Raw genomic sequence first — 26,479 nt, forward strand, 5'->3', positions numbered from 1 at the left:
AAGTTATTCGGAATATAACTGTAGACATCTCAGTGAAACTCATATTCTATCACATGCAAGAAGACATAGAAGGAAAAGAAGCGAACCAATATCATGCAGACGACTGTTGAACAAAACCAACGTTTGTAAACATTGTTCTAAAATTGCATTGTTCGAATTGGTTTCGCATTTCAGTTGATTCATTTTTGCATCAACCATTGCCTGCAATCAAAATGGAAGGTACCATTTAACAAGAATTTTACATACTTTATCCCATTACAGAGACATTTGTCTCTTATAAAAACACATTTCAAATAACTTTGTTTCGTAGATACAATTTGCAAAAACTAAGGATCTCATTTGCAATTTCACCGATCCTTCCCGCTTCACTCACTTACGGAGTGAAGTTGGGATAAATTTCTAGTAGTTAGATTTCTTCCTTTCCATTATGGCACTTTCACTCTAATCATCTTTTCGACTGTTGCAACATTCCCGAGCTATAGAATGATAAATACCCTCTGTGATTTCCTATTCGAATATTTGTTCTGATGTTTTCATATTAGTGATACTGGACGTTTTACCTGATGTAGGTACCTTGTCTTGGTGGTCATTTTGAAAACGGTGACCCATATGAACAATCTTTTGCAACAGCACTATTTAGTTTTTAAAGATATGTTGAAAGAGGTATCACTCACCCCATGTTTCAATTTACAATTTTGAGGTTGCGCCCTGGGCCACCATGAAGGGTGGCCCTGGGAGCCTCCGCGATAATATCAATCGATGTGCCACATGACATTTTCTATTTGAGTTTTTGTTCGGTTCATTTATGTTCAATCGTTTTCATATTAGTGGTACTGCACGTTTTACTGTATCTGATAGAAGAAACATGTCTTGTGGGCCATTTTGAATACAGTGCCCGATATGAAAGATATTTTGCCACAACGCTTTTTAGTTTTACAAGGTCTATCGAACGAGGTACAACTCACCCCTTGCTTCCATTTAAAATTAAAGTTGGGCTCCGGGAACCTATGCAGGGCGGACCTGGGTAGCAACCGTGACCATATATATATACTATATATATATATATATATATATATATATATATATATATATATATATATATATATATATATATATATATATATATAGAGAGAGAGAGAGAGAGAGACAAACAGACAGAGAGAATTCTATTTGCATCAGCAGTGGATTTTGTTTCTGGAGAGGCTTGAGGAGCGAGTAAGAAACATTTGCGTTGTACGTGCAATGCAAAAAAAAATTATCACAAATTTATTTCGGGAGGGGTTTGAGCCCGATAACCACCCCCTAAATACGCCAGTGTACATCAGTCAACCGTTCTCATTATCTAACACAGCAACGAAACAAGTTTTGAGTGAAGGCAATTTTAGTATCTATCAATATCAATATTCGAGACGAGACCGAGACTTTCGAGACTGACCTAAGTCTCGTCTCGGTCTCGTCTCGATTTATAGAGGTCTGTCTCGGTCTCGGTCTCGTCTCGGTATTTAAAAGTCCGTCTCGGTCTCGGTCTCGTCTCGGTATATAAAAGTCCGTCTCGGTCTCGTCTCGATAATTCGAGACGAGACCGAGACTAGTCTCGGTCTCGGTACCATCCCTAGTTATTTTTACCACTTTCGGCTTCAACAGATAAATAATAGTCTAGATGAAATTCATTCTTGGGACGCTGAATCTGTCAGAAACCGCTTTTCGATGTCCCTTACCGTTTTGCTCTATGGAAATAAGTATTGAAACCGAAATACTAATAAATTCGAACCGGTCTCGGTAGATTATTGCGGGTGGTAAGGGTATATTCTCTTGAAAAGCTGAATCGATTGCTGAAAACCACTTGTTATTTTTATTACAGTTTTTGTTCTACGACTATCAACGTTTAAACTGGAAACGGTTGATTTCTACTACATCTGGTTTGAATAGAAGGTTAACGGAGGAAATGGAACCTATTCTTAGGGTGGTGAATCAATTACAAAAAAAAAAAAAAAAAAAAAAAAAACGCTTCTCGATATACAGGGGCAGGACAAAAAAAATCTAAAATTCATTCATTCATTCATTCAAACGTTTGCAAAAGTGTGAAAATCATACCTAGTATGGTGTGGGACCTCCTTTTGCGTCCAACACAGCTTGGATCCGACCTGGAATGGACGTGTACAGCTCCTGAATCGTGGTATGTGGAAGTTTGTACCATTGTTCTACCAAAACATGTTTCAGTTCCTTAAGGGATGCTGGTGGAGGGTAATGAGACCGAACACGCCTTTCTAACTCAGACCACAATGGCTTAATGATGTTCAGATCTGGTGATTGTGGGACCCAGGGAGGTGTGATAGCTTCTGGTCATGCTCCTCAAACCATGATTTCACCGTTTTTACAGCGTGACAAATCATCTTGGTAGATGCTATGATAATCAGGAAACAATATTTGGGACATGGGTAGAACCTTGTCCCCCAAAATGGCCTCATACGCCTTAGCATTCATCATTCCATGTAGGGCTATGATCGGACCTGCAGAAAACCACGATATCACTGCTTATATTGTAACAGAACCGCCTCTATGCTTTACAGTTGGGAGCAGACAGTCTGCATTATAGGCCTGCGACGGTGTTCTCTATACGTAAACACGACCGGTTGTTGGAAACAAGGTGAAGGTCGATTCATCGGACCGCCTCACATGTTTCCACTGCTCATGAGTCCACGCCTTGCACCACTAGACAGGGCAGTGCCGTGGAAAATCAGCGCCCGGGGCGAGAGTATACGACGGTGCCCCATACATATATTCCAAGCATTTTTTCCTTTTTTCCCGATTTTTCGCCCACCTTACTTCGGCGCCCGGGGCTGTCGCCCCGCTCCCCCACGGCACGGCCCTGCACTAGATACGCCTCTTCGCATTTACTGCTGTGACCAGAGGTTTGGGGATAGCGGCCCTGCCATGAATTTTCATTTTATGAAGTTTCCGTCGCACTGTTTTTGATGAAACCGGGTTCTGTAGGCTGCTATTGAGTTCAGACGTGATTTTCATTGTAGTGATTTTTTTTTTTTTTTTTTTTTTTTTTTTTTTTTTTTTTTTTTAGCTGCTACAATTCATTTTAATACCCTCCGGTCCCTATCTGACAGGATTGTCTTTCGACCACTGTTGTGCTTTGCAGACGTCGTTTGCCCATGAATTGTGTATGCCCTCGTGACATTGGACACAGTGCCTTTCGATACCCCCACAGTGTTCGCCACTGTGCCACTGAAGCTCCAACCAGACGAGCATCAACGATCATGCCTCTTTGGAAGTCTGTCAGGTCGCCCATTTTACCGCACCACTTTCACACCATGACACTCACAGGTGAACTGGTTACTGCTGACGGAAGAGGAAGGTCCACATGACATTGAAAACAAAAAACGATCGGCAACCGCAACACGTGTTGTACAGTGGAGGGCAAAGCTTACGTGTCCTGTATGAAGTGTTTTTAGATTTTTTTTTTTTTTTTTTTTTTTTTTTGTCTAACCCCTTTATCTTACCGTTTTTGATATTTGCAAATCAATATTGAAAGGGAAGTACTAGTAAATTCACTACTCTCAGTTTACGTAGTGTATTGCGGGTAGTGATAATATATTCTCTTAAGATGCTTAATTGATTGAAAAAAAAAAAACAGCTTAGTAATATATAATACTATTTCTGTTCTGTAGCGATAAACGTTGAAATCGGAAATGGTTGATTTCTATCTAAGTACTTCTCTCGGTTTTAATAGAGGGTTAACCTAGGATATGGAACCTATTCTTGTGGCGCTGAATCGATTGCAAAAAACCGCGTCTCGATATCTTCAACCGTTTTTGCTCTTTGGAATTCTGTATTGAAACCGGAAGTACTACAAAACTTCAACCACTCACGTTTTCGGTAGTGTTGCAAACGATGATATGTCCCCATGAGACGTTGAATCGATTGAAAAAAGTTTATCGCTATTCTAGTTTTTGTTCTATGGTTAAAAAACGTTGAAACCGGAAATGGCTAATTTCAACCACTTCGGTTTGAATAGATGGTTAACGGAGGAGATAAAACCCAATTCTTGGGACGCTGAGTTGATTTGAAAAAAAAAAAAAAAAAAAAAAATTCTCGATATATCTTACCATTCTTGCCTTAACACCTGTCGACAAACGGACGACATGACTTCTGACACTTAAATGTTTCTTAGTGGTCGTTCTGTCATCATTATCATAGTTTAAAACTCTAAAAACTATGATAACATTGGAACCCAGGTCACCAGTCTGGCAACCAAAAATATTCTGTTTGTTAACACTAATGTCGTCACATTTGAATCAGACTTTGAAGCTTAATGAAAGTTCGGAAAGTTATATCGTATATTTTCGCTTTACTTTTGCCTGTAGAATCACTTCACGACGAGCATACATATATTATACCAAAAGAATGTACACGCTCCTGTAACATCATCTGAAATAATATTCCGTGGACTCTGGTAGATATGAAGTGTCCCTAGTTTTGTCCCACACCACATGAATTTATGGTGGGTCACATCGCGTCCAGAAGTTTCCTCGGGCTTCTGTTTTCTCCTACTTCTGCTTTCACCAGATATTTGTTAAACACTTACGTTTATCATTTTTTCCCTTTGTGCTAGGACGTTAAATATAACTTTCACTTCATGTTTTAAGAAAACTAAATAGACTTCAAATTATAGAAGAGAGAAACTTGACGGACAGTAGCGTGGTCTTGTACTCCAGATCATTTGGAGGTGAAAGTGTCTTGCGGAAAGGCATATACTGTAAATGCTGATTTTGCATGGTTGCTTTCGCACCTGATTCGAGGCCTGATCGTGATTGGTAGCCCACGTCAACAGTGGACCCTATTCTTCATAACCTTGGTATTGCATAATGACATACAACAAACACTCAAGCTCAGACACCTGGTTCTGAATTAGGGAAGAAGACCCTGAAACATGGCCGATCGTGCTTGATTTTCGAAAGGTGTCCAGTTCTGGGATATACATGTCAAAACATACTAATTTGCTCTCACATACTATAGCGGGGTGTCTATCGGTCACGAAAGTCATGAATGTCACGAAATCAGAAAACGGTCAAGAAAAAAGTCACAAAATTTAGCTTTTGGGTCACGATTTTATCTGTGCAAATATAAGTACGGACTGGAAAATTTTGTTCTATAAAACGTCAAAATTCACCACCAAAAATATCTATGGTCGGCTTTAGATGCTACTAAATCACAAGCAAAGCACGCTTCTATTGCATGTATGAAAATTCGACCTAATTCGCATCCAAATTCGCTCTTGAGAATGTAACGAAATTTTATGCTTGGCAAAGAAAAGGTCATGAAAAAGTCACGAAATTTCATTTTGGAATTTTAGTAGACATCCTGTATAGTAAACTAACTTGATACATTTGAGTGGCTCGGCCGAACGTAGCTGTAAGCGCAACTACTGTTGAAATTGAATTATTAAGTGAAATTGAACGATAGAACAGTATGTAGGTACTTTAATTCCGGAAATGAAGCTGCAGGTGAAAGGAGAATCTTGTTTGTATTACATCATTGAATTGCATGGGGATGTTGATCCTTACTCGAAAGTTAGAAAATTCGATATACCATTATGTTTCTCCGAGCCCCTTATTTATATCATACTATATTACTACAGTAGAAAAATATACATGCTGTAGTTAATAAGAATATGTGCGTAAATAATTGTTGTTTTATATGACGTTTATTTGCATGTGTGCATCAAAGTACGTGTATTCGCGACTGCCTGTCTTTTCTCCCCCCTCCCCCATTGGAATCACTCGTTGTCTTGTGAGTCCTTATTCTGAACTATTCAAGGAGGAGGCGAGCACACTTGACACTAGCATAAATATACCATTTTTAATTTAGAATTGCATATCGATCCCGTTTCTGCAAGTGATCGTTGCTTAACTAATAATGATATTATACCTAAGTGTTAATTAAACAGAAAAAATATAAGTTGTATAATTGTCGATACATCTATTTTGTATAGATATTCTGAAATAGATAATAATAATAAAGTTCTATTCCCGCTGATCTTTTCACCTTGACCTAAAATAAAAAATAATTCCTCTTTGTGATAATATTAATCAATTTCAATTTTCCTCCTCGATTTCCTTCCACCATGGTTTCTACTCTATTTCTCAGAATAGTTTCTCAAAGCGTAACTAGTTCCTCTTTGTAATTATCCCTGATATTGAACTCTGTCCCTTTTGCTATTTTTAATACTTCAACTTTACTTGGAGGCCACGTTGGCTCAGTGATAGAGCGTTCACCTCTGGTGTGTGGGATCCCTGATCTGGTCCTAGCCCTCGCCAAGTAAAGTGGTAGTCGAACACTATGTGCGTGGACTTTCTGGGGGTTCTCCTGTTTCCTCCCACTTCATTCCACCGTTATCCATCTCATTACCATCTCCTTTAGCCTCGGTGCATAAACGTGGGACGTAAAACTAAATAAATGTCATTATCACATTTCCGTTTCACTCACTAATTTCTTCCCATTTCTTTCAAAAGCCTCTGATTATTTTTTTCTTGCTTTTGCGTAGCGTTCATGTTTCTATCACTTATAAAATAACTAAATAATTAAAAGAAACTGAATTCAGTCACAAAATATGCTTTTCTCCATCTAAAGACCTCTTTCGCCATTCCTGTTGCGTCCTTTTATTTCTTATTTATACTTCAGATTTGAATTAATATTGTCGAATTACTAGGTTGATTTCAAAGTAATGCCAGTTGCGTCTTCAGGAAATTTAGATAGGGGAACTTTTTTGTCTTGAGAATTATCGAAAAGCTGTCTTAGGATTCTCAATTTACCCAGCCTCTTCAATGTTGCACATCTGGCAGTTTCAAAGTATATGGCAAACACGAAAAAAAAAAAAAATGTAAATGTTCGACTTTCATTGGGATACAGGTTACGTACGATAAAAACAGTCCGCTTTGAACTATTCACCTGGCTAGTAAATTTTTTTTCTCCACCATCAATTGATCGGCCCGGCAGCAATTTGAACTGTAGCAAACTCCTGTAGACTGATATGGGAAATGTTTCGCCATACTGCTTTGGCAACTTTCCGAAGGTCCTACAAGGTACAGGGACGCTGTCAAGTAAGTGCCTATTCAAGAAGCCCTAACTCAAGACAGTCCATTGATGAGGCGTCCGATGATTTCACAAGACTTAACGAAAATAGGATCAAATTCCTGTCTCTTCTGCCTTCCTCGCGTACGTTTGGATTGATCGAGGAGTATGGCTGGAGGCCTTGTCCACGTGGATTCATACATTTGTGGTCTCATCACCTTACAAGGATGTGTGTATCATACAGATGGACAATGCCAACTCCTGAAAGTAAGCTGCGTTGACCTTGGTGTTGGAAAACACTTCGCCGAGTGGCAGCGTTCACTGCCTACATCCCACTGCCACCAGAAATCTCTTGGGGAAAGCTCTTTCTTGCACTGCAGTTCTTATGTTTTGTTTGACGGTAGAAAATTGATGGAACTTTGTTGATCTCAGCTAGGTAGAGTCACCCCTCGTCCAGAGCACACATCCATTTCCACTTGTCCCCTACGAAGTATGTTTCATACGGTTTCAGGAGTTTGTGAACCTCCCTTGGATGTGGCACTCTGTGCCTTTTGAGATATATGAAATGACTGAATTCTTTCTGCTCCATATAACAAAACGTACTAATATTTTAAGCAGATACGATACTTGTAGTGTTTTAGTCTTCTTTCGAGAGTTAATTTATATTATATGCAACACAAATAGTGAACATCAGAAGTGAAGTTGGTTTGTGAGGTGAGTTACGAAACTGGACAGACGAATGTTTGTGCAGCTTTACAAATCTGCTACAGTGACTTATGGCAACACGAAGTTTCTAAAGAGCAAGAAGTGGAAGAAAACCCTCGTGTACGGTGAGGCCTTGAACTTGGAAATCGGATGAGTACGTGGTTCACGTAGTCGACTGACGCTGAGAATGGTCAATAGTTTGTTAAATCTGAACCAGTTTGTTTGTAACCATATGGTTAAGCTCATCGAATATTTATAAATAAAATTTTTAAATTTTAAGTGAACCTCGTATAAAAGCGCTCTCAAGAATATTCTCTCAGTTAACAGACGAATGTGCATATATATGTGTGCGTCCCGTCTGCGACGGAGATCGTAGTGTTCCTCTCGTCTCTCCAAATAAGGAGCTAAAATTCAGCACAGGAAGCAAATGTCGTCTCTAAAAATTCCTGCCTACGGGGTGTCATAGCTATTTTTAACTTTGACATGACCAGACTGCATTGTGAGTCGATCTACTGCGTAGCAACGCGAAGAGACGGGAGAAAAATTAAGTTAGTCTGACAAGTGTTCTGGGTGCAACAACAGCGAGTGATCATGGAAGCTGTGTTGGTGCGACTAAAAACATAACATTTAGTTGAACACAGCACATTAATACGTTAAAAGCACATCCATCATACAAAAATGTAGTCTAAAGACGAAAGCTCGAAATCTCAAATCATTTTTACATGATTGTTAACTTTAAAATCGTTTGGATAATGAGAAGCAACGGAGCAGTGAAAAGCAACCTGCCCATCGCAAAGAAGACGAAAAGGATGGAGAGAGAATGCAACACGTAACCTTTAGGACATTCCCCCTGGAATCACCAAAATGATTTTCCTTCAGCACCGAAGTGAGTGAACAGTGACAGTGAAATTGTGGAAACCAACAATGTAACGAAATACAACAGGTAACCCGCGACAACCGCGTCTTCCGCGCTTACAATAATAATAATTGGGCCGTGTTAAATTTTATTATTGTATGTAGTTATCCAAATCAAAGTGCCTAAAAGTAATGTAATATATGTTCGTGAAGTTTTAGTGTTGTTAATTAGAGTGAAAAGTGAAATCTTGAGTATCCTTTACAAAATAATTATCATGACATAAATTTACATTTGTTAGTTTTAAGAAATGATCTAACTTATTTTTCTTTTCAGCACATATGACCAGCGCCTATCCAACGTAATAATTTCTACATTATTAAATTGCATCAGCGCTGAGAATATAATTAGAGTTAGCTTTGTGTCGGTTCTCCAGAACGTTCTGACCGAACTCTGAATCGTGTTGTCCAGTGGCTATATGGTCGGCTTTGATGGATGATCCAAATTGTCATTAAAATCTAAAGGAGACGTATAAATCGCAGAGGATCGAATCCCGGACCATTGTAAATGTCCAAGCCCACCTAGGGATCTGTAGTGCACGAACCACATATTGTTATGATAAGGTTTATCGCGATCAGAGGCATACAAGGTTCGAACCTAAGACTGTTATAAAATAGCGCCCGACAGCACAGGAACGGACGAGAATCGAACCCTATCGGGTTATAAAAATGGCTTTCCCGAACAGGGACAAGCAAGCACTCAACTCGGTACTGTCACAAGAAAGGCTTCCCGAACAGAAACGGACTAGGATCCAACCCAGGCGGGTTACATATTGTGCCATCAAATTTTAACACAGGATTTCGTCATAAAGAAAAAAAAAAGTGCACGCCAAATGGTTCTCAAGAATCTCACGTCTCGCAGAAGACTATCGCACATCTTCGGCACAGTTTTGAGACGGAGCCAGAATTCTTCAGTTGCGTATCACAAGTGATGAATCAAATTTTCGAATACTACATCTAGAGAAAAAGCCAAAGCCAGTGACACTAGAAACTTTTCCTGTCCCAAAAGAAAAAGCAGAAGGAACTAATCAAAAATAAAATTGATGCTTTTTTGTTTGTTACAGTAAGATCGTCTACAAGGATTTGTGCCTTCAGAATAAAGCTCTTGCATTTTTTTATCGCGAAGTTGTTGAAAGGTTCAATAAAAGGATGGGACGTGTGAGAACATTCATCGCTTGCACTTGGAAAGCCTCGTATCACTGAAGCAATCTTCATCAATAAAATATAGTCCCCCTCCCCCCCAAAAAAAAGGCATTCATATGGGTTCTCCAACTCTCTATTCCCCGAATTAAAAGGACTTGAAAGGTTACCATTTTGGTACTTTGGATTATATTCATAAAACTATAACTAACGAAGTATTTTCGTACTACGCACATTGAAAATAGCTCAACTGCCCAAGGATACTACTTTGAAAGGGATATACAGTAGGACGTCGATAATCCGAACGCCGTTTGTCATACATATTTTTATTTTCCCTTAGGCCTATACAAGTTAAGTTTTAAGTGCGAGTTACAAGAACAGTGTAATTTAGTGTACGAGCAAGTTCTTCAGAAACACTAAATGTAAGTAGCCTAACGTACGGTATTGTCACTACTGTTTGTATTGTATAACCACTGTACCGATAAAAGAGCATACCGTACAGTATATTTAGGCCTAAATGACATTTTCTTGGTCATTTTCGACAATCCGAACTAGCTGCGGTCCCAATTAGTTCGGATTTTCGACTTCCTACTGTGTATATATATATATATGGGTGATTCCACGAAAAAGGGAAGTTTTCACTTGGAAAATTTTTGTTCCGTTGATGGTCGCCTATTTCGATAAAAATATCACATGCACTTACTACTACTAAGTACATGTTAATTAGGTGTTCAGCAGAGCTGAATCGTTATTGGTGTAGTAAATAAAAAATAATAAACTTTTCAGCATCCACGGAGTTGAGACCATAGGTCACGGAGTTGAGATTAGTTAACACGGAGTTGAAAATTGCTGTGGAGTTGAGAAACGTGATACATCTGGGTGATAAGTTTTGGTTTATAAGTGATTAAGCTTATAATTTACATAAAAATTGAAATAATTTTCCAATAGTTTTTGTAAGTTAGAATTATTCTCCTTATGTTGAATAAAATTCTAACAAACTAGATGACACGTAATTTGTTATACAAAAATACTCCAGAAAATACTGCAAACATATGAAAATATATCTAATGAAGGTTCCAAAATTGAGTATATATATATTGTGTGTGTGTGTGTGTGACGTAAATAAGAAAAAAAGAAATACACATACACTTATCGAATATTGAAAAATTATTGCGCTTTCAATATGTTGACTATCATATGGAGAGGACAAATTTTTCACATAAGCTTACGAAACAGACGAAGTAGTCACTAAACCTGTCTATTGTCTACTTCATTTGTTTTCTGAGCTTATGTAAACCGTCTGTCTTCTCTGTGATCAAGTCAACACGTCGAAAGTGCAATACTTTTTCAACATTTGGTAAGTGTATTTGTATATTTGGTATATATACAAGGTGTTTCAAAACAATACACACATCGTTTGGGAGCTGATTCCTGACACCAAGATAAGACGAACAGTATAGACAACTGGGTGCACAAATGCTTCCTTTCGGAGTTATAGGCTGCCGAAAACATGAAAAAAATGAACTTTAAAGGTCCATAGCTCCAAAACTGAGACCTGCCGTAGTCGGATCACGACTTCACTTAGGAACTAATATGTGCACTATCCAAAAATATGTTTCAGAATCCTGAGGTACTCACGAAGCAATTTTTAAAGAGGGAGTTTGGCTACGGGCGTATAATCTGAAGTACACACCAACTACTTCTATAAAACTTGTGGAAGTACCGCAAGATTCTGAAACATGGCTATTTGGATAGCGCACATACTAATTCCTAAGTGAAGTCTGACCCGACTACGGTAGGTCCCATAGTTTTATGCTATGGACCTTTAAAGTTCAGTTTTTCATGTTTTCGGCAGCCTATAACTCCGAAAGGAAGCATTTGTGCACCCAGATTGGTCTATACTTTTTATCTTATCTTGGTGTTAGGAATCACCTCCCAAACGTTGTCGGTATTGTTTTCAAAGCCCTGTATAATGCACACTAAATGACAGTGTAAGTCACTCATCATTTCTGTTTTCTTTGGATAATTCGATGTTCTGTTAAGTAGCCCTCATTTTCCACTCCAATGAAGGAAATGTCTTGAGGAAACAGGGAAGGACTGTTCTAGTCTACACAGAATGACAACTGCCAACGCTTTTTAAACGTCAGGTTTAGTAGGCCAGGAGAAATTCCTCCCGATCCGCGTCATAAAATTGACTGTCCGTATATTGCCCTCAGACTCTTCGACAATCCCTGAAAAGAAAACAATTAGTTGATCATAAGATTGAGACGTCAATAGGTTAAAAACAGATACCATCCATCTTGACTTGACTGAAGTTTCACCTCCGGCTACCTGACAGCCCCAAATCTGAACTTCCGCGAAACACTCCTTAAATGGGCTAGGACACGTTGAGTGTGAAGCGTGTCGGCTCCTACGACCATTGCGATGGTCTGCGCGATCAGGTTTCAGTACATCTCTACTCAAACGAGTTTTTCAATTGTCTCACTGTGCGAAGTAAACACCATCGATTTTTGAGCTTCCACCGGGAAACAAACCCAGAACCATACACGAAAGGCGAGCATACTAGTCACTAGACCATAAACGAGCTTTATTTCTATCAATATATTGACAGAACAAATATTTGGAAGAGCATGAGCATAACAAACACTATAGGATTATCAACTCCGTGAACTTGTCTCAACACCGTGGATTCCTTAGTTTTCAGATGGACATGGAGTTGAGAAAATCGAATATAATTTATCTTTACCGGCCCATTTTTAAACCAGTACATGTGAGTAATTGTGTACGAATTTTCTACGTTAAGGCGTAGGTTCCTCAAGGGAAAGAAGGTATATACCATACAAATACATTCAGTAATAAATAACATGGTATTGAGTATCAATTAATATACGCACCTGCTTTCCACACACAAAAATATTTTTCCTATAGCTTTTAACATGCACACAACTTTTTCTGTTCTTCAGTCAAACATGTCTGCCTTGTCTTCTTGTGGGTGTTGCCAATGTGGACGACCATGCTATCTGTTGAGAGCAATGATAATTTTTTCTATTGCCATGGAGTTGACACGAAATAGAGGTGACAGAAACGAAGCATACTCAAGCTTTCAAAAATAATCGTTATAAAGGTTTACTTACCACAAAACCGAAACATTGAAGTGTTCTCTTCCATTTAATTACCATTAAATGATGTTTGATTTGCGACTTCAGTTGTAATTTATTGATTAAAATCAGTCAACTGTAGTCTGTGACAGCCCACGGTGTTGAGAAATTGGGTAATAATTTTTTACGTATGTTTCGTGTTATATTTGCAAACTGTTACACATGGCATACCTACTTTGTGACGGTTACTACGAAACAAAATAAAAATGAGGTGATTCTTTCTAGTAGTAGTTTGAAGAAATGCCCGTGACAGAAAATTTCCCTTTTTCGTGGAATCACCCATATATATATATATATATTCTAAAATATCTTCTTATTTCTCCTAAACCTCATATGTTCCAGAAGAGGACAACCCGCCAAACATATCTTTGCAGTTATTAATGCTCGAAGATTTCTTGTCTGTAAATGAGACACAGGTGAACCTGCCAAGATAATCTTTGTAAATAATCACACCCGCTTCATTGAGAAATGAACATTTTTATTGAAATATTGATTATAGACTGTATTAATACTAATAACCCATGCGTTGAGTTCCTGTCTTTCTCTTTCACACCGTCTTATACTGTAAGCAGATCAGAACATGAACTTTTTGGAAATAATAATAATATAATGTAGAACTAGCGTGTAGAAGAGCATATTGAAAACTGCAGAAGTCAACACTCACATAGAGTAAGTCAATATAAAACGTCCCACAAAGGGGATTACACTGTTTGAACTTTAATAACTGAAACCAAAGTAAGCGATTTTTTTCCCTACAAAATGTTTAAAACAATACTGCTGATTTTCTAATGTGAAATATGTTCAAAATGTCCTCCACTGGTAGCAATATATCATCAGAAACGCTGTGAAACAGACTGATAAACATGTGATATGTGGAATGAATTCTCAGACAATCTCAATCGCTTCTCTCATGACATCCATCGTACGTGGATTTGTGGCGTAGACAGTATTCTTCAGAGTTCCCCACATAAAGAAGTCTTAACGGCGTTAGGTCAGGAGATCTGCATGGATACTCGACACTTCCTCGTCAACTTATTCACCTCTCCACAAATGTTTCATTCTCGCATTTCTCGGTGGTAGTGTGGCGGTGCGCCGTCTTGTTGAAAAATATCTTCATCTGGGTACACTTGATGAACAGCATGGACAATTTTTTCTTACATGTTAAGGTACTCCATATCTGTCACTGTTTCTTCACAAAAGAATGTACCTACAAGTCCTCTGACAGACATAACACACTACATTGATAACTCAGGATTTGATAGCTCGTTTTTCCATAAAATGGGGATTATCTTTTGCCCAGTACACACAGTTGTGGCGATTGATGGTTCCATTCAATTTTAAAAGTCACCTCATCAGACCAAACAATATCAATCAACCGTTCGCTGTCGTAAATGCATTCACAAAATTGGAGGTACCTATCAGGATTGTCTTCATTGATTGCGTGAAGCAACCTGGGGATGCAGGGCTTCCACTTTGCTTACACATGACTCATGCGAAGCTTGCCGTATGGAGTTTTGATGGGATCTTGTGGAAGTCTGTAACACTGTTTCCACCCTTCTTTAGTCCACTACTGATTTCTTCCTGCCACATTATCCCTTCTTCAGGTCTCACACAGTCCCTTCCCTTTCAACTTTGTCGCGTAAAATTTCGTAATTGTTGCACGTGACAGTTTCTCAGTACCAAATTCTGCCCGCTATTGTCTCGCCATTTTTTCTTGTTCTCACATTTCCAAAAATACTTTAAAATCCACTTTCGTTGCTGCAAGTGAAAGTTCCCAGACATCTTGTCAATTACTTGTCGTTGCTGGTAACTGAATTTAAAAAAATACATATGAGTGGGAAAGAAAAGAAAGACAAATCAATGGCTACACACACACACACACACACACACACACTAGTCATAAGAACGCCAAATAATGGTAGTCTTTAATACATTCTCTGTTATTAATATCCAAACAGTGTAAACCCCTTTGTGGGACACACTGTATTTAAAGATTGTTTGGTTTATATTTTTATACCTTTCTTTTTCTGTATTATGGGAAAGAGCTCATATGTGATGCGAAGGAGTCCTGGTTCTACCCCAGGCAATGTGAAACAATGAGATCTTTTAATTTAATGTCCCTTAGTTATCCATTTACGCTTAATGAAATGGGTGATTACTGAAAATGAATTACTATGACAGTATGTGGAAAGAAACGGAATAATAATTTTAAAAAATCCGATACTATGTTGTCCATCACAAACTCACATGGCCAGGGATGGAACCAAGAACCTTTTACCAGAGGTGAACCGCTGTTTCGGTTTTCTACACCTGATTACTTTCAACTTAATGAGCTCGGGGAAACATCCGGAAAATTCGACCCAATCCAGAACATATTTCGAAACAAGGATCAAAACAGAAATAATAACCAAGGAGGACTTTATTCATACTTTTTTAATACAGCTTCTTTGATTCTTCTTTGAAACAAACATACGAAGTACGGTAAATACTTCTACGAACAAAGAAAGACATGAAATGAAAGTTCTATGGAATATAGTACCTCTTATTATTAAAGTGAATTTTGTGACAAAATACAAGAAAGAAAAAAGAAAGTAAAATATATATGGTATTTTACACAACCATATCCAATGTTTCGCGCTAAAGTTTCTTTTTGGTTGAAGAAATATTTATATTTTTTATTATACATAAGCTGCTCGTTATTCCGTTTACATTATACGACAAAGCAGCTCTCCAGTGAATATTATATACATCTATCGTTAAAACAACTCACAACATATTCAATTTAGTACATAGTTTACATACGGAAATATTGATCACTTTTCTCTCTCTCTCAAAGTTGAAAATTACAGAACTGGCAAAACTTCAAACAAAATTTAACTGATTTTTTGTGTTTATCTATTATTTATTAATACTTTCCCAGAAATTAAAGACGTGAAAATTTGGTATTTATACAACAATGACGTTGTATTAAATATACAGTATTAATAGTGGTAATAAAAACTACTAAAATTATAACTTCTCCGTAAAATGGTCTTTACACAATGGTTGAGCATTACACCTCTCATTCTGGTTAAGAGTTTGCAAAAATTAAAACTTTAGTCAAACAAAATATTGAATGCCTTCAAAATAAGGTTTATTTTGTTGTCAGCATCTTAATATACGATGCTGGAGTAACACCCTATGTATAACATGTGTTTTAAGTACAAATATAAAAGTTAAACTAGACTATGTATATTTCATTGTTAGGAAAATATACTGTGATTTACTGATTAAGGATTTTTAATGGATAGTATTACGATCATGTAATGTATGTTTCTTCAGCTGAACTTTCTCAACAACTGAACTTGAGTTAACGTACATATGCAAAAGATCAATGAAGAAAACAAAACAAACAAACAAACAAACAAAAAATTACAATTGGGCACTTACCATTGTCAAAACAACCGAAGATGAATAAAAAGGGTCCCTCAGAAAGACATGTATATTGTATACCTTCCTGAAAACATGCGTAAATTAACATTAGGGAGGGGGTGTTCGATAACTTTTTTTTTTTTTTTTTCGTAATATAAACTTGACTTACCCACTTAACTGATTCTAGCTATAGGATAAATATTGAATAACTTCAAGATGCAATACCTAACTCTGTATTTGAAGAACAAACATTCTCAATTGTTTCAATCCTCTCTGACACCTTTATCGATTATTCCAACTGTGCTGCTAAACTAGTAACACGTGAGTAGGTTCCCAATCTTTTTGTGGAAACCTCTTCTTTTTAGTGAAATACGCAAATTAAATTCTCACTTCACAAAACTGTTTTTAAACATGAGCTCTTTGTGTGTTTTCTAAATTAATTTGTGCAAGTTTCCGCAGAAGGCACACAATATACATTCATTTCAGTGGCTCGTATGTTATTCAACAAACTTCCAGCTTTTTTGATAATACTAACCCGCATATAATGATTTAAACTTTTTTTTCTGCGTATTTACGTTTAACTGATATTTGAAGAACTTTACAAATATACATTTAATTATGTATTACATAATAATGAAAACTTTTAGGGAGCCCTCTTGATCAGCAAATCATGTTTTCTAATCACTGAAATATGCTAAATATTGACATGAATTAAACTAAATGTGACTTTATACGAAGCTGTAAAAAGGGGAAAATAAGACTCGACTTCGTAAATTTTATTTCGTTAAAGAAACTGAAATATCAGATATATTTAAAGTCATCTTTGGTAAAGAATAACAATCTCACGTTGAGAAAGAAAATAAACAAACAAAAAAAAGGTAAGTTTTATCTTCATTTTGCTATTTATTTTTCATGTTTATCTTTCCCTACAATCTACTGCTCCACAGTATCTTTCCTCATATTTGCTATTCCTTTTACGTTGTGATATAAACGACTACAAGAACATGCTTCGAGTTTTCTTCAGTTGTCTTGTCATATCTTCATTTTTCTTTCTTTAATGTTGCACTAAGAACGGTCAGTATCTAATCATATTGTTGAGTCTCACTGACATATATATATATATATATATGTGTGTGTGTGTGTGTGTGTGTGTCAGATTTGAACTAACTGATGATGGACTGGAATTACACATAATAAACTTCGCAGTATAATATAACTAATAAAATATTATAACTCGTACCTATGTACATATTTTAACACTGATCTTCTGTTAGTGCTCTTACGATGCTATTTATTAAAGTAAGAAACTTGTTTCTTACTTTAATAAACAGCACCACATCACATTCCCAGTAAGGACCTTTCATAGATATCCCATTTGTTCCAAACAATACTTAGCAACTTTAGCTTTGGCTTCTTTCTTGTTTTTGTACGTTTTTGGAGTGATGTAGTCTTTACCTCGTACTGTAACCTGTTGAATAAAATCGAAAAGTCACTTTATTAACATTTTAAAGCTCAATAATTAACCAATAAGTTTAAAATCCAAAATAAACGATGCATTATAAAGGTGTCATATATCTTGCAATATTTCCACGACTCAAACAGCAGACGCGCGTATACGCCATGATCGACCGTAAGTATAAGAGTCCAAGATGTAGTGTGGCAAGCGTCTTATTTAACACGGACGCCGCCACTCCGTCAATTTTTAATGGGAGTAGCGATGAGTGCTCACGTCTAATATGTGAACTGTTACTGTAAGAACTTGAACTGGGGCAAAACGCTGCGGTACCAACCCAAAACGTTTGTCTTGCGAAAGGGAAGATGCAAGGAAACAGCACAGCACTCGTTCGTTAGTTCCAAAAATTTTGTTCAGGTTATACAAAAATGTCGAAGATCTGCAAAGGCTCGGTCACCCTAGGATAAATTTTGAGGTCATACGACACGCCATTCAGGAAAATCATCCCCAGTGCAGATGATTTCAAAACAGCTCGGCAGAGCCACTTCCAGAACCAGTTCTCAAACATGGCCGTTTCGAGCATGAAGTCATGCTCTGAGTGCGGAGGAACTATGACGAGGTAATTCACTTTGACTTTGTTCCTAACGGCCGTACCATCAATGTCGATCTTTGTTCCGAACAGTTGGAGCGGATATAGGCTGCACTATGCCAAAAATATCCTGCACTGGTCAGCCGAAGGCGCGCCCTGTTGCAACAGGATAACGCAAAACCACATGGCTTGAAAATCGCAACAATTCAAAAACCTGATAGCATCGAACTGATGATACAATCGGCATATAGTCCTGACTTTGCCTCTTCTAAGTACTCCCTATTTTGGTCCATAGCGTACTTTCTGAAATCACGATGCTTCACCAGGAGGTGGAAACAGCAGCGACTGACTTCTTTGCCTCTAAGGACAAGAAGTGGTATTGAGGAACTGGCAGAAAAGTAGCTCCAGACAGTCCAACCGTTGTGTTTATACTTTGAATGTTAACCTGATTTCATTGTACCATAATAAATATATATAATGTCGTGTACCAGAATATTGCAGGACTCATAACTAACCCGTTTCAGCAAACAATAACTAAAGCAACATACATTATGCTTTGTTGTTTTGACAATTATGCAAATATTCTTTGCAAATTACGCTTTATTTTAAGTTTGATTTTAACGTACAGAATGAAGCGCAAATACATTTTCTGTTTATTTACTAATATGTTATACATACGTCTCTTTCAGATCAATGCACTAAAATCAAATGTTGTTTATCAATATTATAAATTGAAATATTTTGTGACAATGAAGTAAGTTTGACAACTAGTATAGTTATATAAGTAAACGCTATAATAACAAAGCAAAATGACTTGTCATAGCCTCGCTTTCATGGGAAGAGTATAAATTCCATAGTGTAACTTAGCACCATGTATGAAATGCTAGAAATTTGAACAAGCAAAAAATAAATAAATAAATAAATAAATAAAATAAAATTAAATTAAATTAAAAGAAAAAAAACCTTGGTTTTTAGAAATAGCTAAATGAGGGCAGTCAGACAACCATATTCGAAATGTTGAGTGGAAATCTCTATTTGTACGATTAGTTCCATAACTTAAAGAGTAAAACAAAATCAAACGATAAGGAGCTTTTACAGTTAAAGAATGAAATAGCAAGTTACAAAAAGTTTTTATTAATAAAAAGTAAAATTTATAGGGAAAGCTGAGAGGCTGCGTTCGCGACTCGCTGCCAGACAACGCCGTTTCGGCTTCATTTATTATATTAGTAAGCTTATATCTTTTGTCCCTCACTTAGTCTAGACCCGCCTTTAGCCGAAGTTCTCCTACAACAAATTCTTGGTAGCACCATTCATTGATATATCATGATACTGAAAACGACCGGAGTATCGTTAGCTACTTCATATTATGCGTTCAGTTTCTGGCGCTGCCTAACAGTACTCTTTACTTTCACTAAATTTAATTAAATAATACTAAACTATACCTAGTTTATTTCATAAATACTGTCAAAGATTTTGACCGTTGTTTGACCTTACTGAGTATGACTGAGTTATGCCATTTGGGTATCGTGGGCGAAGTGGGTTCCTGAGCTATTTATTCCACGGTAAGACGTGTGGCAGTGGCAACATGTAACGATGGAGTGGGGCGACTACGACAATTGTGTTGCAGTCATAGTGATATACAAGGTGAGCAAGAAACCACCACGTCTTCACCACCTTGAAACGGTTGTAAATCAGTGAACGATATGTCTACAGCATCATCGTGTTGTAATAAAATGGAACGTATCAATGACCGGTAACGAAGTGTCAGACCGCGCACAGTGAGGAAACCACAGGCAGTTAAAGCCTTAGCTGCAAGCATTCAGCGAAATCCCGTCAGGACTCAATCAGTGATGTCCCGAGAGATGTTTATTTCCAGATCAACTACGTCACAAGTGCTCAATGCCTAAACGGACTCAGAGCCTAAACACAACGTACGGTAATGACTGATGCGTTACGCTGGCAGAAAGAAAGCCAAACTTTTCCTCAAGCGTTAGCAGGAAATAGTCACAGGACAATTCCCTTTTCCGACGAGTTGTTCACAGTTGAGCAGTTCTTTAATGTCAAAGCGACCGTGTATACGCATCATCATCAGTGTGAACTGCTGAACGTGTTTCCAGAGTACAAAAGTCCCGTCACCTAGCATCAGTCATGATGTGGTGGAGAGTACGCTTCAACGACACAACACGGCTCCATTTTTCTGAAGAAGGAGGTGAAGACATGGGCCACAGTGTACCAAACCACAGTGCTGGAGCCCGCTGTGAAACCACTGAGCACCACCATGTTCTCCAACAAACAGTGTATCTTGTAACAGGATTCTGCTCCTGTGCACAAGGCACAGTCAACACAGGAGTGGCTACGTTCCAGACTTCATCTCCAAATCGGACTGACCCTCTAGTAGTGCGGATTTGAATCTCTTTGACTACAAACTGTGGTCAGTGCTTTGATCAATGGCTTGGAAGAAGAGATACTCTACTGTGGACTTCCTGAAGCGCGCCCTTGTCAAGAGAGACCACCACTTCTCTATCGACACTATTTGTAATTCCATTGACAAGTGGTCTGGCAAACTCCAGCCTGCATCCAGGCTCAAAGTAGAGACTGAAAACTAATTGGTGCTTTTCATGTTCCACACTTCCATGTATCATCTTGCAAACGGATATCAATGTATCATCAACACTGTCTGTGTTTCATTTTCAGAACTCTTGACAGTATTTATGAAATAAATAGGTATAGAAAATAAATGTTTTTATATACTTTGAGTTAATTGGTGCTTTTATTTCCTTATATTTCACTTCCCACATGGCAGAAGCATTTTCCGTTCTAGATGTAGTGTTAATGAAGAATCACTATTTCTCTTCAGTGTTACTACATTTTTCGTATAAAGGATTGGAAATACATTTTTATAATTGTGTATAGAAAGTGCTTAAGAATTCTGCAATGAATATTGAAAAGCGGTACCCACTAAATACACGGAATAAGATAAAGAAGGCAAACATGTAATTACAACTCGATTTATCTCAAGGGCTAACTTCTCTGAAGATGCTTCTAGCATATAAGAAGTGAAATATACTTACAAATGATATATTTTCTAATAATTGTGTAAACAAGGTAACAACCATAACATTTTAAATTTAAAAAAAAAAAAAAGAAAGAAAGAAAGAAAGATATTAACACCATCTAACCATAAATGTTAATTTCCTTACTTGTGTTCTCGTCTCTTTTCAATTACGATTTCTCCCCCACTCTGTACAGAATTTTCAAGAGTGGAGACACTCTGCTGGTAGAGTCAGTAACTCCGAGTTGCATAACCTTGTGATTACCTAAGGAACCGGCAATATCTATGAACTACATAAAGAAATACGTATTATTTTGTACTAACCTTCATCTGAAATTTTTTATCATGCGGTGGTCCCTCTTCTCTCACTAACTTAAATATTGGATGTTCCCATTTCATTTTTGCACATAACTCATTTAACGCCATGATTGGATGTTTTCCTTTTATATTTAGGGCGGCATTATAAATTTGACCTGAAAAATAATTCTATATTACATATCTACCAAAATAACTACTATTTCATGTTTTATAATACTTCTTGTGATGCATTCCCCACATAAATATACATAATTTTGAATGCATGAGTTTATAAAGGGTTACTCGTATATTAAAAATCTTTAACTTATAATACTTTCAAGAATGTGGACTCAATAAAACATAAGAAAAGAAGAGAAAAAAAAGGATAGTCAAAGGATATCATCACTTTTTTCTTTTAATATTTTCTACTTCAAGAGACTGAAGTAAAAGGTAACATTATCTCATACGAATTTTTTCTAACAAGGAACATTATCATAGTGATCCAAGTTATTTTGATAAAATTTGATAGGTAGATACTAGACATGAAATAAGCAAAAACATGTTTATTTTAACAAAAGAAACAAACACTGACCAAAGCTTAAAACCCACTGTATTTTAAATTATAATAAGTAACGGTTTCGGATATCTAACATATTTTTCTTCAGATACTATCAAACATAAATGAAAATACAGACATATATGTAGTAGTCTTGCTATGTTTATTTTCAGCGGAAAAACGATTCTTGGGAGCAAAAGCAGCCCCAGCTTAAAGATCGACACCAAGAGAGCAGGAAGAAGAGGCCGAAGTGAATGAAATTGCGCACAGATATAGTAGACATACAACAAGAGAATACATGTTTTCTATTTTTCTTGAGAAAACGGTTAGATGAAGCAGACAGTTCTCCATACTTACGACTACGAAACGTCAAAATTGGTAATGAAAGTACCTTACAAGACCTGAGTACATAAAGGAATATAACGGAACTGCGTATAGAGAGGTTACAAACAAAATAAGTGTTATTTTTTTATTTTCTGCGAAAGAAAGCTATTCTTGGGGAACAAAGGTCTTGAATAAAAATGTGTAAATTGATGCGTAAAGAGCATAGGAAGAAGTAGACTGAAATGAATGTTCAGCTATAGTAAACGTAAGATAAAGGACTACGTGTTTCGTATTTTTCTTGACAAAACTGTTATTGGGGAAACGAATCTTTGTCGGACAATTGTAGCAGAGAGCGCGGGCACGAACCATTGCCGGAGAATTCAGATAGCGAGCGCCAATAACGAGAAGAGAAGGAACCGAATAAATGTTCATAGAGAGATGAAAATGAAAAGAAGCAAAGATATGGCTTAGAGTGCATCATACACATCCCGAGAGAGAATTACCTGTCATTACTCAATCTCCTCCATTCCTCTACGTACTTTGGAGCACCGGCAGTCCTAGGGCTTACAAGCAAATTTAATTTAAACTTCTTCCGGTAAGCTGGGCGAACGTTTGCCCCAGTCTAGCTATGCCTCGTCAAGGAAAGTACGACACTCATATTCTTTTATTTTACGTCTATTGTTATCAGTGCACAAAATCATTCGCTTCAATCTACTTCTTGTGCTCGCGGTGCAAATTTTCAAACTTCTGGGCGGAACTTTTGCCCCTCAAAAAGTTTTTCCGCTGAAAATAACTATTATGTATGAGGGTAGTCAAAAAGTAAAGGGACTTCCGCAGAAAATAACTATTATGAATGAGGGCAGTCAAAAAGTAAAGGGACTTTGGCAATTTCTCGCACTAGGATTTGGTAATACTGCTAGTACCCAGGGCTGAATTAGTTTCGTCTGCAACACTTCTATGCAACGTGTCACTCTTATTCCCGCGTTAGTCGCTGGAGTGTAGCAGACCGTTAAACATGGCAGCTCCATTGTCGATCTGCACCAAGGAGGAAATGAGGGCAGTGATTCGTTTTGTTTGCGGTCGCGCGAAGCAAGATCTACGAATGGATGAGGAAAGATCAGGCAGGCCATCTACGTCAACGACTGATGATAATTTGAAATTCGTTGCGGGTATGGTGATAGATAACAGACGACTCAGTGGACGAAATCGCCAACACTTTACATATCAGTCATGGTTCAACGTATTCCATCTTACTTGACAGGAAAGAAGATTTGCAACCGATGCAGGTCATTGATGAGGTGCAAAATTGTTTACAGGTGCAACTGATTTTTTTTTTTTTTTTTTTTTTTTTTTTTTTTTTTTGACGAAATCACAAAACTTGTGAAACGTTGGGAAAAGTGCGTTGAAGTGCAGGAAGATTATGTAGAAAAATAATGTATGTTCCAGTTTTCTATCATTAGAATAAATGTACCTTTTCTCAAAAGCCCCTTTACTTTTTGACTTCATCTCGTATTCGCTTATTTTACACATACTGTATCTGTACGCAGTTTCATAACAATCCTGTGTGTATTTTTAGGTACTTCTGAACTACTTTCATTATCAATTTTGACAGTTCGTGGTCATAAATTTGGAGGAGTCTCTGTCCCACCTAACTGCTGTCAAGAAAAATACAAAACACGTACTCCCTTATTTTACGTCTACTATATCTGTGCACAATTTCATTCGCTTCGGTCTCCTTCTTCCTGCGTTCTTGGTGTAGAATTTCAAATTTGTAGACGAGGGCTTTTGTCCCTAAGAACCGTTTTTCCTCAGAAAATAGAAAAATACGTATTCGTTAATTTCATGTCTAATATCTACTACCTAAATTTGATTGAAATTGGCTTGGATCACTAAGATGATGTTTCCTGTACGTGAAATATAAAATTGAAGTTATAAACATACGTATATGCATAACCTTAAGAAAAACACGCATAACCAAAAATCAACTTTAAAAAATCATGCCACTGATAATCATAGATGCGAATAATTATTTTCTGGAATTTATTGTCAATGTTGTGGCACATAACTAGAACATTATACTGAATTTAAATGCAATCTTTCTTAAAAATACACAAAACAGATTTTGAGTATGATCAGGAAAGATAGGAGCATAGAGCTTAGTTACAGAAAATGCATATGGACATTTTACAAAATTTATTTTTTAATCTGGAAGTCTTGTAGCGGTACGTAGGAGGAATTAGTACTTCTTTTTGTACAGATTTGATAGTTTTGAGGGATTTCTCACATAACTGGAATCTTACTTTACTTACGCGTTAAGAAGAGTGATCCACATCAGACCTATCTCAATGTTAACAGTTTTCCGCTCATTTCTTTGACAGCAAAATTTTGAAAAGAACTAGACAAATGGACGAAGGTCTTAGATTATTATTATTATTATTATTATTTTCATTTTAATGCCCCTTATCAACACCAAGGCCAATACCAAATTAGCTCACTTTAAGGCAAAATAAACAAATAATCATAATAAATATGTTTTTGAGTTTCTTTCAAATCTAAGTTCAATTTCACCCTTATATGGCGAGTTACACCCTTTACTATATAAAGTGTATACATTCAGTACTTTGGAAAAGATTCTGTTTCTTTGAACGTACGTAGACTTATATTGCTTTCCACGAAACATAAAACTGATAGTGAAAAAAAGTCTCGTGACTTTTTTTCCTGTCATAATAGTAGTGTCAGCATCAGCAGGGAACTGAATGTAACAGCCGCCAACGATTCAACATTTCTGGCCAGTATCATCACAAAGGATGACTTATGGGTTTACGGGTATAGCCCCCCCCCCCCCCAAAAAAAAAAGAGTAATAATGTCCCACTGGAAGTAACCTTGACTCCTCGAAACCAAAAAGGCATGACAAGTCCACCCACAGGTAAAAGTGCTATTGACTGTAAAAACTACTGCCGACAGAGTAATAATGTGGGAAAAACATTTACAAGGAAAAAGCAACTCTACAACAAAAGGACTGGGATGGATATGTTCCACTATTAACGTGGCAGTCCAGCAGGGTTGTTGGAATTTTCCCCAGCGTTTTTTTTTCAGGGGGGGTAAAACCCATACTAAAATCCAAAAAGCCCACATCAAAAAAATATACTTCAAAACACGGATCATAATAGTAACGTTAATGTGATCATAATTACCGTCGTTAATTAACTTATTAGTATGTACCTAGTATCAAAACTGGCTTAACATGTGTGTTTGTCACCGGAACAGAGTATCACTGAAAAGTTTCGGAACCATGCATATTGAATTTTGTTTGCACTCGATCAAATTGACTGTTACAGTGTTCAACTGTAATCTACTATATAAAAATGAAAAGAATCTTGTGCTCATATCACGGGGAAACGGTTCAATTATTTGGAATGAATTTTCGGATGTGATTATCACGTATCTCGAACTGGATTTTTCATGTTCTACGAGGGAGCGGGAGTTCATAATCTATGTGAAGAACTTCATATCTCATAATCTTTACAAGTTAGGAAGATAAAACTTTTATATAAACTCCTCATGAAAAATAAGTGGACCCGTTTCCCAACATTGCTGAGAATTTCCATTTAAAGTGGGAAAAGGGAAGTACTTTCTATAATTTGAAAGCGATGTTGCATGTTGTTTCTGATCATATCACGGGGAAATGGTTAAGCAATTTGAAATTAACTTTTGAACATTCAGTAGTTAGTACCTACCCAGATCTGGGTTTTTATAACATTAGTTTGATACAGGGGCGCATCCTAGGGGAAGAGGTTA

At 37.1% G+C, this 26,479-nt stretch overlaps 1 protein-coding gene across 1 annotated transcript in view; it reads right to left on the minus strand.

Moving 5' to 3' along the window:
* Positions 1 to 15,416: 15,416 nt before the first annotated feature.
* The window catches only part of LOC145664670 (uncharacterized), a 31,023-nt gene continuing 19,960 nt past the window's right edge, over positions 15,417 to 26,479 (minus strand). Inside the window, exons 2-3 of the mRNA XM_081731517.1 lie at positions 21,828 to 21,976; positions 15,417 to 17,877 (exon numbers count right to left, since the gene is read on the minus strand). Coding sequence (XP_081587643.1) covers positions 17,770 to 17,877; positions 21,828 to 21,976 — 257 coding nt within the window. The 3' untranslated portion in view covers positions 15,417 to 17,769. The remainder of the gene's footprint in view (positions 17,878 to 21,827; positions 21,977 to 26,479) is intronic.

The sequence above is a fragment of the Thermobia domestica genome, chromosome 11 (assembly GCF_964235325.1).
Source record: "Thermobia domestica chromosome 11, izTheDome1.hap1.1, whole genome shotgun sequence".
In the NCBI taxonomy this organism is placed as follows: domain Eukaryota; kingdom Metazoa; phylum Arthropoda; class Insecta; order Zygentoma; family Lepismatidae; genus Thermobia; species Thermobia domestica.